Below are 14,091 nucleotides of genomic sequence, written 5' to 3' on the forward strand. Positions count from 1 at the left end.
ACTGGGAGCCGCTTCAGATATGCAGGGAGCTGCACCTTCACGATACGGGCCACGCTCTCCAGCACCATCCTGGCCAGCGGCGTCCGCTCCTCGCCCGACTCCCGCGGCTCTCCGGCGGAGCTGCTGCGCCTGCGCCCAGAGCGGAAGCGGCCTACCGGCGCTCTCTGCCGGGGCCAGGCCGGGGCGGGGCTGGGCGCCTGCACTGAGAGGTGAGCTGCCGGGCGCCGATTGGCAGCGGGCGGGTGACGTGCGCGCCCCGCGGAGGCCGAAGGGGCGCGGGCGGCGGTCGGGAAGCGAGGCCCGCTTCTGAGTCTTGAGGGGAAGAGGGCCTTCACGGTGGGCCTTTCACGTCCGGACGCCCAAGAAAGGATACTGTGTCCAAGGAAGTAAAGCACGTGAGAGCACTGTGTAACCGGAAGGTGCCTTTCAAAAGTGAGTTTCTCCTGGCGTCGCTTTTTACCTCGGGCCCTCTTGTCCCAGCCACGACCCCAGAATTGAAAATTCTCCTTAGAGCAGCCTTTCCCTCGAACCCCCGCAGTGCCTAATTTCGCTGTCTCCCCTCTACAAATCTTTTTTTTTTTTTTTTTAAAGAAAGAAGATACCTAAACTAGGCACTGCTCACAGCCTTGCTCTTTGGCTATTTAGTGCCATCTTGCTCCGAGGCCTTGACTCAGACCAGACCCGTTAGAGTCCTTACTTAGATATCTGTTTTCAGTAGATAATTCTTCTTTCCTACTGTAGATCAATTTTTTTTTTTCGGTTAACTAAAACTGGGAACGTGGTAAAAGAATATGAAGATTTAGGGTTTCCTTTATTTCATGTTGTAGGGCTTCTGCTACAAACTAAAGTATCCTTGGAGAGCTTTAATTTTTATTTAGGTTTATTAACACCGAAAAAACAGAGAAAGGAGATAGCTTCAGTCCCTTGAAGCACCTTCCTTGACATGACTGTTTCATGTTTTTAAAGTAAAGTATCCGAAGTAATGCACTTGCTGATTGCATGCTGTGTATTTGTATCTTAATAACCCAGCCTCATTTCCTTTCTGAACGCTGCTTGACCAATAACATAGAACAATGAACTGCAGAAGGGCCAGTATTTCACCTTGTATGATTTAAAATGTAACAACCAATTGTTAACATGTAAGTTTAAAAAATTTTTTCTCTTGGTATTTCATCTTAAAGTGAAAAGGAATTTTTTTTAAGCAACTTTTCATTCTCTGGACTGTTTAAATTTAATATTTGTTATCGTCCTTCACTAAAAAAATAATCATCAGTAAGATAATTAATTGAAATCTAGATAAATCGGTTTTCTGTCATTTTACCCTGGTCAAAATTGTCAAAGTAAAATTATAATGGAAATTTCTTCCAAGATGTTTAGAACAGATTCGTGTTCATGAGCTAGGGTAGTATAGAAGATGATAGACTACGTGATGATTGAAAGGTTGGTGTTTACATTCAGATTACTTTCAGTTTACTTCTGGGAGCTTACTTTTGATTTAGTGAAAGAAGGACCCTGGAGCTTGTTTATCCTGAAAATAATGATCTCAACGGCCTTGTCCTTAAGACTGTTCTGTTGGGAGGTGGTTGAGGCAGGGTGGTTTGAGGGAGTGGGGCCATTAGGGGAAGAAAGCTTAGAGAGGGCACTAAATATTCGTTTCTTATTTAGAGGCTTTGTTGTCCTGACAGGAGCAAAGCAAGCTGTGTTGAGTGAGATCCCTAAGGCCTCTAAGAAGTTTTTCTTTAAAGGATTAAGAGATACATACCTCAGTTAAAAGGTATGTAATAAAATGCTCAAGTGCCAAATGACCAATTCAATGTAACCAACAGCCAGATCCACATACACAGAATACACCAAACACACCATAGAGTCTCTCTATGTCCCTACTAATCACATCCCCTTACCACCACCACCACTGTTCTTCCTCTACATGTTCTTACATCATATAAAAGAAATTATCCTCTGTGTAGTTAAATTATCCTCTATGTAGTTCTTTTGTGACTGACTGCTTTGAGCAGTGGATAGCTGTTTTACTATTTCCAAGTATAAGAAATGCAGTGAATAGAAGTCTATATGGATGAAGCATTTTTCTTTTTTTGTCTTAAAATTTCAAGATGTGTAGACATATATTCGGAGAAGGCGATGGCATCCCACTCCAATACTCTTGCCTGAAAAATCCCATGGACGGAGGAGCCTGGTAGGCTGCAGTCCATGGGGTCTCGAAAAGTTGGACACGACTGAGTGACTTCACTTTCACTTTTCACCTTCATGCATTGGAGAAGGAAATGGCAGCCCACTCCAGTGTTTTTGCCTGGAGAATCCCAGGGACGGAGGAGCCTGGTGGGCTGCCATCTGTGGGGTCGCACAGAGGTGGACACAACTGAAGCGACTCAGCAGCAGCAGCAGCAGCAGACATATATTAGCTATTTCTGATGCATTAAATAATTATAGATATGTATATATATAACGTATAAGAGGAGATAGTTCCTAACCCCACCAATTAAAAAAAAACCCTTATTGTGCATTTTAGGGAACATTTTCTTACATTCCCTTTGCTTTAAATTTTAAGTCCTGTTTGGCTTTATTTTTTAATTTGCATTTCATTTCCACCACCCCACCTTCTTGGCAGAACATAAAGTAGAGGAGCTGAAGGTAATTGTTACAAACAGGAGTGGCAGGTTTATCTGACCACCTTCTGATGTTGTTGTTAAGTTTCTAAGTCACCTCCAACTCTGTGACCCCATGGATTGCAACACACCAGGCTTTCCTGTCCTTCACTATCTCCTGGAGTTTGCTCAAACTCATCTCCATTGAGTCGGTGATGCCATCCAACCATCTCATCCTCTGTCGCCCCGTTCTCCTCCTGCTCTTAATCTTCCCCAGTATCATCTTCTGATGTAATACCCAACAAAATGTGGGGTTTTAAAAATTAATTAATTTGGCCATGTCACATGGTGTGAGGGATCCCCAACCAGAGATGAGACCCACACACCCTAAAGAAACTTGGAGTCTTAACCACTGGACCACCAGGGACATCCCCAAATCTGGTTTTATTATAAGTGTTTATTTCTTATATTTAGATCTCATCTTTTTGCCTGGAAAATCCCATGGATGGAGGAGCCTGGTAGGCTGCAGTCCATGGGATCGCTAAGAGTCAGACACGACTGAGCGACTTCATTTTTACTTTTCACTTTCATGCATTGGAGAAGGATATGGCAACCCACTCCAGTGTTCTTGCCTGGAGAATCCCAGGGACAGAGGAGCCTGGTAGGAGGCCGTCTATGGGATCGCACGGAGTTGGACATGACTGAAGCGACTTAGCAGCAGCAGCATCTGTAAAAGACTTAGTTATGATCAGAAAAAGCCAGAGAAAATAGTATGTCGATAAGGTTAAAGCAGTTATTAGTATTAAGAATTTGAGTGAGCAGACTTCCCTGATGGTCCAGTGGCTGAGACTCTGTGCTTCCACTGCAGGGGGCATGGGTTCCATCTCCGGTTGGGGAACTGGGATCCCTCATGCTGTACAGCCCCAGGTCGGATAGGGGAAGAGTGAGGATTGGTAATCCTTTGCTTGCTTTATGTCCTAGCTAGGCCCAAATTTCTATTTGCCTTACATGCTGTCCTGGAAACTCATCTAGTTCTGTGAATTCATATATGATAAGTAAGTTGATACAGCCCAAATCTCTATTTCCAGCCCAGATTCTCTAGTACTAATCCCAAATGCCTCCTGGGCATCTTTGGGCATCTTTGTCCATTTTTTCTATCGCTTTGCTCATCTTTTTCATTGATAGATGTTTTCTGGATAATAATACATTGTAGGTTGTATTAGTTGCATGTCATCCTCCAGTCCATGCCTTTTCTCTGGCGTTTGTTATGGTGTCTTTTTTTACACTGAAATTTAGTTTGAATTAATCAGATTTGTTCATCTTTTCCTGTATATTTTTTGCTTTGGGTGTCTGATTTAAGAAATCCTCTCCTAAAGAAAAGAAGTCATTTCCTATCTCCGAATCACAAAGATATTCATCTTTTTGTTAAAAATTGTAAACTTTTATTCTTCGTATTTTATTCTTTTTTAACTCAAACTACTATTTTTGTGCATAAGGTAGAGATCTAATTTATTTATTTCATATATAAACAACTAATTTTTCTAGCAGCAACTATTAAATAGTGTGACTTTTCTTAAGTTTGTAATGTCATTGATTTCAAATCAGGTTTCCACACATCCATGGATTGTTTTTTCTTTACCATTGGTCAATGTGTATGACCTCTACTATATTACCACACTATCATAATTGCTGCAGCCTTATTATAAGTGTTAATACCCAGCAAGATATTAACAATGGTTAATATTCACGTATTTCCTTGGAAATGCCAGATTCTTTCCTACTGTATATGAATTTCAGAATCATTTTATTAAGTTTTATGAAAAACTTTAATTTTACTGAAAATTTCACTAGGGCCTCAGTTTCTCTTCTGTAATATGCTGATAGTAATGGTTGTTATGACTGAATTAATTTTTTTTAGTGTGTGTGCTTAATAAATGGTTATTATCACCAGTATCATCATCAATGAATGAGCATTATTCTGGCTGTGAGATCTTAAATTCAGAAATCCTATCTTCTAACCACAACTTGCTATATTTGTTTATACATTGTCCACTCTGTTACTCCCTCTAACCTTATTCTTTGACTTCTTCAATATATTTAGTGTTGAAACCATTTCTGTTTTTCTAGCTGTCAGTTCATTCCTGGCTTTATTTATTTTTTTTCCCATTCCTCACAAAAGTTGCTCCAAATCTTCACCGTTCTTTATTAATTACTTATTAAGCCTTCTAAGTTGATGCTACCAGTCTTATTTTGTGCTTAGATGACCTTCATTTTTAGTTACTGGAGATTTTTTCCTCACCATCATCTCTGAATGTAGCTATAATTCCTCCTGCACTTAGCATCTTCCCAGTCCTTCAGGTCTACCAGCTCCCTATGCTCTAGAACTGATCCTCTAAGATCTTGTTCCATCAGTTATCTTGCCTCAAATGTTCATTTTCTTTCTCTCTACTGGTCCTATAAATCGGTGATTTCCAGGTTTTCACATTTCACCAGCCAATACATTTTTAAATTATGGAAATAAACATGGGTTTGCCAACTTTTTATTTTGTCAAGAAAAGATATTTTAAAATAGTATAGTAAACAGCAAAAACTGACTAGCATCTACTACTGGAAAGTAGTATAGCATAATAGTTAAGATCCCAAGATTCTGGAGCTAGACTGTTTGGACTAGAATTCTGGCTGTGCCAGGGTAGATTATGTAACCTATAAAATGAAGATAATACATACCTCTTAAGGTTGTATGCTATATACTAATTCAGTGAGTTAATATGTACGAGGCAATTGAAACAGTACCCGGCACATAGACGTGCACGATACTGTTAGCATTTATTTTCATCATAATTATTATTTTTACATCACCATCAACACATCTTTTTCTCTTGCAGCTGCATCTTGTTTTGTTTTTTACGGTGGTTGCTCTAGGGTTGCACAGTGTGTGTGATAGTACAGTGTGCCGGTGCTAATCACATGTGGCTCTTGTGGCGGGGGTGGGTAATTAAGATTGCTCTAAGTATAAAATGCTGAAGGGGACCCCATGCTGATTTCTGGAGCTTTTTTCCTGTGTATCTCCCGCCTTTCTCTTCTCTGTAAAGATAACAAGTAGAGAGACAAAGAGTAGATTGTTCAAGTTTATAGAGAGAAAAAACAGATTTCATATGATTCGTACAGAGATGAATGTGTTAGACTTCTCAGTAACAATTCTGGAAGCAAAAGGGTAATGGAGCAATGCTCCAAAATTCTGAAGGAAAATTACTTATAATTTAGAGTTCTGTACAGGCCATGCTAAAATAAATTATTTTCAATCCTAAAAGGTCTCAGATATGCAGTTCACACATCCTTTCTAAAGAAACTAATGAAGGATGTGTGCCACTTACATGACAAACCAAGAAGAAGTAGGACATGTGATCAAGGGAATAAGCCCAAAGGAAAAGAAAAGTAAAAGGAATTGCAGATTGACAGACTGGAACAGTAAGATGAAATTAATGGGATACTTAATATGCTTGAATAGATTGAGAGGAGACTTACCCTCCTGGGCTCAAATGGATGATTATTACATGAACAACTAACCAAATCTTTTTTAAAAAATAATTTAAACCTGTCAGTTTATGTGTTAAAAAAATTTTAAGAGATAAACAAAACTTTTTTTAAAAGAGGATTTTGATTTTGGTGTTTGGCATCTTTATACTTCCCCTTTCTTTTGAGGAACCACGTTTTAACTGCCCTCCCTTACCCACAGCGTTAAGAGGAAGAGGAAATGCAGCAAACTGGAAATAAAAGCAAAACTAGAGAAACAAAACTGGTATTTTAAAATTAATAACAACTGGTAAAACTTTAAAAATCATTTTCCGAAATACTTGTGGTGCTTAAAACAAACAATATACACAAGCACCTAATAGAAAATTCCTAGAGACATGGTAGAGTGAACTTGGAAAAAGGCTTTTTATCCTGTAATAGAATCTATGAGTGTGTATTGAGATGCCACTTTTTCAGTCATTGACTAGGAAAAGATTATAATTTAAAAGTAAATACTGGAGAAGGAAATGGCAAACCACTCCAGTATTCTTGCCTGGAGAATTCCATGGACAGAGGAGCCTGGCTAGCTACAGTCCATGGGCTCGCAAAGAGTCGGACACAGCTACAATACACACACACATAGAGATCAAAATAACAGTGGCTTAAATAAAGTACATTACTTTGTTTAAAAACATACAAAATCTATGTATGCAGATATAATAAAGAGTTTGATTCTATATAGATCTTTGAAGTTTTTTTTAGAAGCCACCTTTTCGCCTTAGAAACTCCATGCTTACTGTAATCTTACTTATTTGGCAGCATCGTGCCTTAGCTGTGGCACGCGCTTGGGCTTCCCTAGTTGTGGTACGAAGGCATTTCTCTAGTTGTGGCATGCTCCCTGCACTGGAAGCTTGAAGTCTTAACCACTGAACTGTCAAGGAAGTCCCAAGAAATCCACTTGAAATATAAAGACACAGACAGGTTAAAGTAAAAGAATGGAGAAAGATCTACTATGCTAATACTAATCAAAAGAAAACTGTAGTTGCTGTATTCAGACAAAACAGACTTCAAAACAAGGAAAATTATCAGCGATAGGAAAGGGCATTACATAAAGAGGTCAGTGCTTCCAAAAGATATACCGGCCTTTAATGTGTGTATGTCTGACAACAGAGCATTAAAGCAGCTAAGGCAAAACCTGATAGAACTGCAAGGGGAAACAGACAAATGCACTATTATACCTTGAGAATTCATCACCCCTCTTTTAATAAATAATAGATCTAGCAGGCAGAAAATCAGTGAGGATATATTCATTAGTTGAACTGTGTAGTACCATCAGTCAATTGGATCTAATTGACAGCTATAGAGTATTTTACACAGCAGCAGCAGAACACACGTTCTTCTTTAGAAAGATAGACATTTGTCAGTATAAAAGACAACTTGTATGCAAAAGATATAAACATAGTTAAAATTAATAGACATAGACTAAAAAAAATATGAGGTTTAACATCTTTAGTATTAAAAGAGCTCTTTAAAATTCACATCAAGGGAACAAGCAATTCTGTAGAAAATGGCTGGGCAAAGAATATGAATTCAGCAAAGAATAAATCCAAATATGAAAAGTCACTCAAAATCAGAAGAAATCACGATAACGCAAGTAAAAGTAATAAGACGCCAAATTCAGGCCTATGTAACAGATTGGCAAGCCATTCATTAACTAGTCTTTATTAAGTGCCTGTTGTGTGACGGGCTCTTGGCTAAGCACAGACCTACTGTAGTGCTCACCAGATCATTGTGAAGCAGATCTTATCCCTGTTTTACAGTTGAAGAAAGAGGATCAGATAGGTAAATCGACTAGACAGAAATCACATAAAGGAATCTGGGGAAATACTAGAACTATTTTTCTTTTTCTTTTTGAGGAGTAATTCATTCAAATGGTAATGTGTGTGTATGTGTGTGTATCTAGATAGATAGGTATTTATGTTTTGAGTTGAAGCTTCCCCCCACTTATCTGTCATACACCCATTTCCTGTGCCAATACTACCTGTCTCACAACCACTTTATTAGTTTCTCATGTAGTTCTCATAGCTTTTTTTATATGAGTTTATTCTCCTTTTTATTTAAAAAAAAAAACAAAGGTTATAATAATGTGCTATATTTGATAACTCAGTTATTTAAGTAGCTCATAATGAGAGTCCTCATCCTTTTAACAGCTGCATAGTATTCCACTATGAATAAATTCCACTACAGGAATGCCAGAATTTATTTTACCAAGCCTTTACGATGGATGTTTGCTTTGATTTCAGTCTTTTGCCTTTGAAAACAACGTGGTAATGGATAATACTGTGTACACTTTTGCCTCAGATTGTTCCATCAGAGGGTTTGTATATATGTGTGATTTTGCTAGATACTGCCAGATTTCCCTGTGTTATATAAACAAGTAACTGCACCCACAGCATTTTCATTACAGTATGTTATTGAACTTTTGGTTGTGGGACTGATAAGTGAAAGTGTTTAATCTTGCTGTAGTTTTACTGGGCATTTCTTCTATTATGAAATTCAGTGAGAATCTTTTCAGACTGGGCAAACGTTAAATGACCAATAGCACCTGTTGCCAGTTGGATCCAAGTGAAAAGTTTTGTTATACGGTGCTGGTATAAATGGGCTTCCCAGGTGGCGCTAGTGGTAAAGAACCCTCCTGCCAATGCAGGGGACATAAGGATGCGAGTTTGATCCCTGTATTGGGAAGATCCCTTGGAGGAGGGCACGACAACCAACTCCAGTATTCTTGCCTGGAGAATCCCCATGGACAGAGGAGCCTGGCGGGCCACAGTCCATAGGGTCGCAAAGAGAAGGACATGACTGAAGTGACTTAGCATGCATGCACACTGGTATAAATGTGAACTTTTTCAACCTGTTTGCAAAACGGTCTGGCAACCTGTGTTAAATGTTTTAAACTGGAAATATCTTTTGTCCTAGCTATTTCTTTCTTGGGAATCTGTCCAATAGGTATAAAATATGTAAGTGAAAGTCGCTCAGTTGTGTCCTACTCTTTGTGACTGCATGGATATATAGTCCATGGAATTCTCTAGGCCAGAATACTGGAGTGGGTAGCCATTCCCTTCTCTAGGGGATCTTCTCAAGCCAGGGATCGAACCCAAGTCTCCCGAATTGTGGGTGGATTCTTTGCCAGCTGAGCCACCAGAATACTGAAGTGGGTAGCCTATCCCTTCTGCAGCAGATCTTCCCGACCCAAGAATCAAACCAGGGTCTCCTGCATTGCAGGTGGATTCTTTACCAGCTGAGCTACAAGGGAAGCCCTTAAAATATGTAAGGATCTAACTATAAGAATATTCACTGTAGCATCATCCATAGTATCTAAAAACAAGTAGCAAAGTGAAAGCTCATTATTAAGAAAATGGTTGAGTGAATTACAGTTTTTGTATCCAACAAAAGGAATAAATTAAAGCAGTATTAGTTGAATTGTGATTTCCACAAGATACTACTACTAAATGAGAAAAAGCAAGATGAAGAAAAGTGTGTATAATGTGATCCCAGTCTATAAGTCAGCAGCAGCAGCACACATAAATGTTTACATATTTGTGTGTGTGTATGTTTACACTCAAAATATTTATATTTGTAGATATACATATATACATGTGTATTTGTATATAACTATATGGGGGAAATAATGGAAAATACATATTACTTGGGATATAGGTTTGGTTGCTTAAAGGCCAACATAATAACTTAAGATGAAAGTTTTTTTCTCTTGTAACATTTCAGAGATAATCAGTTCACGATTGATACAGCAGCATTAGGTGTTAGGGATCCACCCTCATTCTAGCTTGTTAATCTGCTATACTCAATATGTGGCTTCTATTTCATGGCCTAAGATGGTTGTTTCACCTCCTGCCAAGATATATCTGAGAATGGGAAATGGAAAAACAGTATACCTCTTCTTTTTAAGGGCATGTCACAGAAGTTGCAGCCATCATCTCCTCTTTTGGCCAAAATGTAGTCGCATGGCCAGACTTCCAAGGGAGGCTAGGAAATACAGTCCTTGCCTGTGTGGCAAAGTCCTAAGTCAAAACTTGGGAGTTGTAATACTAAAGGAAGAAAAGAAGAAGGGACATTGAGAGACAAGATCAGTCTCTGCCACAGCAGACTAGATTATCTTCCTGCGCTATGAGTCAATCACAAACTTAATGGCTAAAGTCAATAATGATTTATTATTTCTCACCATTCTTTGTTTTGACTAGAAAGTTTTTCTGTTGTTTCTTCAGGGCTCATTCACGTGGCTCTCTTCACATGGTCTTTCATTCCAGACTTACAACATAGAGGCCCAGGGCAGTGTTCTAGAAGGTGACAAAGGAAGCTGTAGAGCCTCTCTAGGCCTCATCCACAGAAGTTGCACTAAGTCACAGCTACTGCATTCGGCGGTCAAAATAAGTCACAAGGAAGGCTAGCCTAGACTCAAGAAGTGGGGAAATAAAGTACCTTTTGATAGTTAAAGTGGCAAAGGCACATTGCAAAGAGGCACAAACAAAAGAGGCATGATACACTGGGAACAAATATTGTAACAATCAAACACATGACATTTTTATACTTACATGTATATGTAAATTTTTGTTTGTCCACATAGTCAAAGAAATATAAATAAGTATAATTAGTTAAGCAAATTCATGGTGTGCAGATATGACAAACAGGACCACATCACTCCCTTATTATTGCTTTACAGATTAAAGCCCAAGCCCCTTGGCCTGTACCATTTCTCCTATATTACAGTATCTCCCATGAGATGTAATGAAAACCAAGCAGATAGATAAGTCATTTCTAGCTGAAGTGGTTGGACTTCAAGTTAGTTGTGGAATCTGAACTAGGCCTTGAAAGAAGTGTCTGAATTGATGGCGAGGGGCAAGTAGGCATAACTGGTAGTTCCCAGTCTTATTAGCACTAGCCTTTTAAAAAACTGAAATACAGCATACTGCAGAAATAAATGCAGTATCTATCAGAGGTAAAAATATCCCTCTATCCATCACCCAAGAAATAGAATATTACAAGTTACATAGAAACCTTTTATGTGACATCCCAATAATTATACTGCCCAACCTCTTCCCCAGATGTAACCACTCATACTAACTTATAACCATAGATCTGTTTTGAATCATACATGAATGAAATTATATGTGTATTTCAACCATTATATTTGTAAGGTTTATCTAAGTTGCTTGTAGAAGTAGTTTGTTCATGTTCATTGTTATATTCCACTTGTGGACAAGCTGTCTGTCCATTCTGTTGTAGCTGTTTGAGTTGTTTCTACTTTGGGGCTGTGTGTGCATGCGTGTGTGCTAAGTTGCTTCAGTTATGACCGACTGTGCGATACTGTGGACAGTGGGCAGATAAAGTAGATTTGTAGTACCAATTAAATGCTCAGTTCTTCCAGTTTTCTTACACTAAGGTTAGGATTGATGAGAAAGGAGTGGGACCCTGAGACATTGAATGGGGACAGTTGGGCAGACAAGAATGAAGCTTTGGGGCAGCTCTGTCTCGTAAGTTGATTCCTACTGTCCTCAGAATTTACCCTCGCCACCTCCCAGTTCCTCCAGGCAAATCCCGACATAGCATCCCCATCAGAGGAGTACACAGCTTGCTCTGGCAAGTGCTAACCTACAGAAGAATTAAAGATCTTGCTGTTTTGACCAGTGAGAACCCGAGGAATTAAATTTGAAGCATCTCATCCAAGTCACAGACTTGGTACTTCTTGATGGGGAGAGATTTGGCTCCTTCAAGGAAGAACCCTGCAATGCAGCCACAGCAGTATAATCATTGATCTTCTCTAGACACAGTGGTCTCCAAACTTGTCTGGACATAAGAACACCTTAGAATTCTAAAGCCAAGGATACACCCCAGGCCAGTTAACTCATCATTTCTGGGGGTAAGACAGGCCTTTCTTTGTATTTTTTAAGCTCCCCCAGTAATTCCAGTGAGCAAGTTAGGCAATCATTGTCCTAATCCTTCTCCAGTGGCTATTTATTGGTTAGAATAGGGGCCCCCAAGAAAGTCGAGTGACAGATGGAGTCCAGGCCTGAGTCTGGCTAACAGCCCAGAGAGACCCATACTGGTTACTTCTCCAACCCCAGATGTGTGGTAAGAATGAATACATTTTAATAACTGAAGCAATCTTCATTTTCATTTCCTGACCAATGGAATGAGTGTTGTTATGGTAGGTAGGACTAGATAGAAGTTCAGAACTGATCGATACCACTCCCTCTCAAGACAGTAAAAGAAAAGCAGTACAGAAGTTAGTGCCCCTGTGCTGGCATGACAACTGATAGCATATTCCCATTTAAATTCCATGTGTGATCACCAGATGGATCATGGAGATGACAGTGTAAAAACCAGATGGGTAGTGAAAGATGACAGTGGATTATTGCAGAGCTTAATCAGGTGTGGGTGGAGGTGGGGGGCAACTGCAGTTGTTCTAGCTGTGGTATCTTCATTGGAAGAAATTAATATAGACTTTGACATGATACATAGGTATTGATCTAGAAATGTGCCCTGCCCCCACTCCCACCTCCTTTCTAATCAGTAAAGAAAATCAAAAGCATATTGCACTTAAATGACAGTGACAACGGTAAACCCTAACTGTCTTGTCTCAGGGCTATGTCAACATTCCTGTTGTTTCTGTGGTGTAAAGGGACCTTGATCATATCACTATGCCACAGAATATCATACTAGTCTATTATAGCAATGAAATTATGTTAAATGAACCTAATGAGAACGGAGTAGCAAGCATTCTGCATGATTTGATAAGACATATGCCTGCCAGAAGATGCAGCAATAAACCCAGGACTGCACCAAGTTTCTAGGGTTGCAGTGGCCGGAGACATGTTTGAGTATCTGTTCAAATAAGTGATGGGTAGTTGTGTTTCCTACCACTACAACAAAGAGAAAGGAAAAAAGGTGTAGCAGACTTCTGGGGGTTCTGTAGGCAACAAAATAAAGCACATTTGGGTGACCTGCTGTAACCTGTTTTCTGGGTAACCGTAAGATTGCAAGTTTTGATGGGGGGTGGCCTTGTGATTAGGCAGGTCCATTGGTACTGGAAGTTCACGTGGTAAGAAATATTAAATGAAGACTTCGGTAAGTTCCCATAGGGGAATTACAACACAGACCCTTCGGTTTGGAAATAAGGACATATCTTCCTCAGCCAACAACATTTTCTTTTGTTTCTTTGAAAGGCTGCTCCAGATTTGCTCCTGCTACCTGGTAGGATGGAACACCTGACCATGGGACATCAAGTGACTGCGTGAATAATCAAACCACCTGTCGTGAACTGATGTTATCTGATTCACCAAACCATACAGCTGGATGAGCACAGAAGCAGTCCACTCCCTGTTAGACTGGGAACTGGCTACAGCTAAACTAAATGAGCAGGTGACTCAGACTCCTGTAGTCCCTGACCCTGCTCCTTCAGCATTTCTCCCCCAACCCATATAAACTGGCTTCAGGAGGAGTTCCTTCTGACCAATTAATGGAAGAGAAAAAAAGTGTGGGTCCTATTCATTCTTGAAAGAATCTGCAGTGAGCTGGCCACAGCTGGATGTGAATGGTCAGTAAAACCACCACTCATCAGTGGCCCCAACACATAACAGTAAAGGGAATCTTTCCATAGGGAATAACTTTAGGAGACATGGCCTGAGGTAAGGGTATATACTTGTCACTGGCTTATGAGTTGACAGGCTAGACGAGAACTCAGAACAAATCAGAGAACTGGCCAGTTATGATACAATAACCTGCAAATTAGGGATGCTGGCCTAAACAATGAAGTATATGCTTAGAATCCATAATCAATATATGGTGCTACCTTCCCCAGAAGGTGTATAGAGTGGGGATGAGAGTAGTCCCTCTATTTTTCAGTATGATTAATTTTGTAAAAAAAAAAAATCAGGTGGCATGTTTTCCAAATTTGGTG

General features: G+C 39.7%; 1 protein-coding gene and 1 long non-coding RNA gene across 2 annotated transcripts in view; one reads left to right on the top strand and one right to left on the bottom strand.

The window, feature by feature from the left end:
• Positions 1–183, bottom strand: part of CISD2 (CDGSH iron sulfur domain 2) — a 13,335-nt gene extending 13,152 nt beyond the window's left edge. Inside the window, 1 exon segment of the mRNA XM_010848272.1 lies at positions 3–183. Within this exon segment, the coding sequence (XP_010846574.1) occupies positions 3–68 (66 nt within the window). The 5' untranslated portion in view covers positions 69–183.
• Positions 184–209: 26 nt separating this feature from the next.
• On the top strand, positions 210–13,656 carry LOC104994630. The gene is made up of 2 exons (XR_825969.1): positions 210–432; positions 13,358–13,656. It is a non-coding gene; the product is annotated as an uncharacterized LOC104994630 (long non-coding RNA).
• The last annotated feature ends 435 nt before the right edge of the window (positions 13,657–14,091 follow it).

The sequence above is a fragment of the Bison bison genome, unplaced genomic scaffold (assembly GCF_000754665.1).
Source record: "Bison bison bison isolate TAMUID 2011002044 unplaced genomic scaffold, Bison_UMD1.0 scf7180017864263, whole genome shotgun sequence".
NCBI lineage: Eukaryota > Metazoa > Chordata > Mammalia > Artiodactyla > Bovidae > Bison > Bison bison.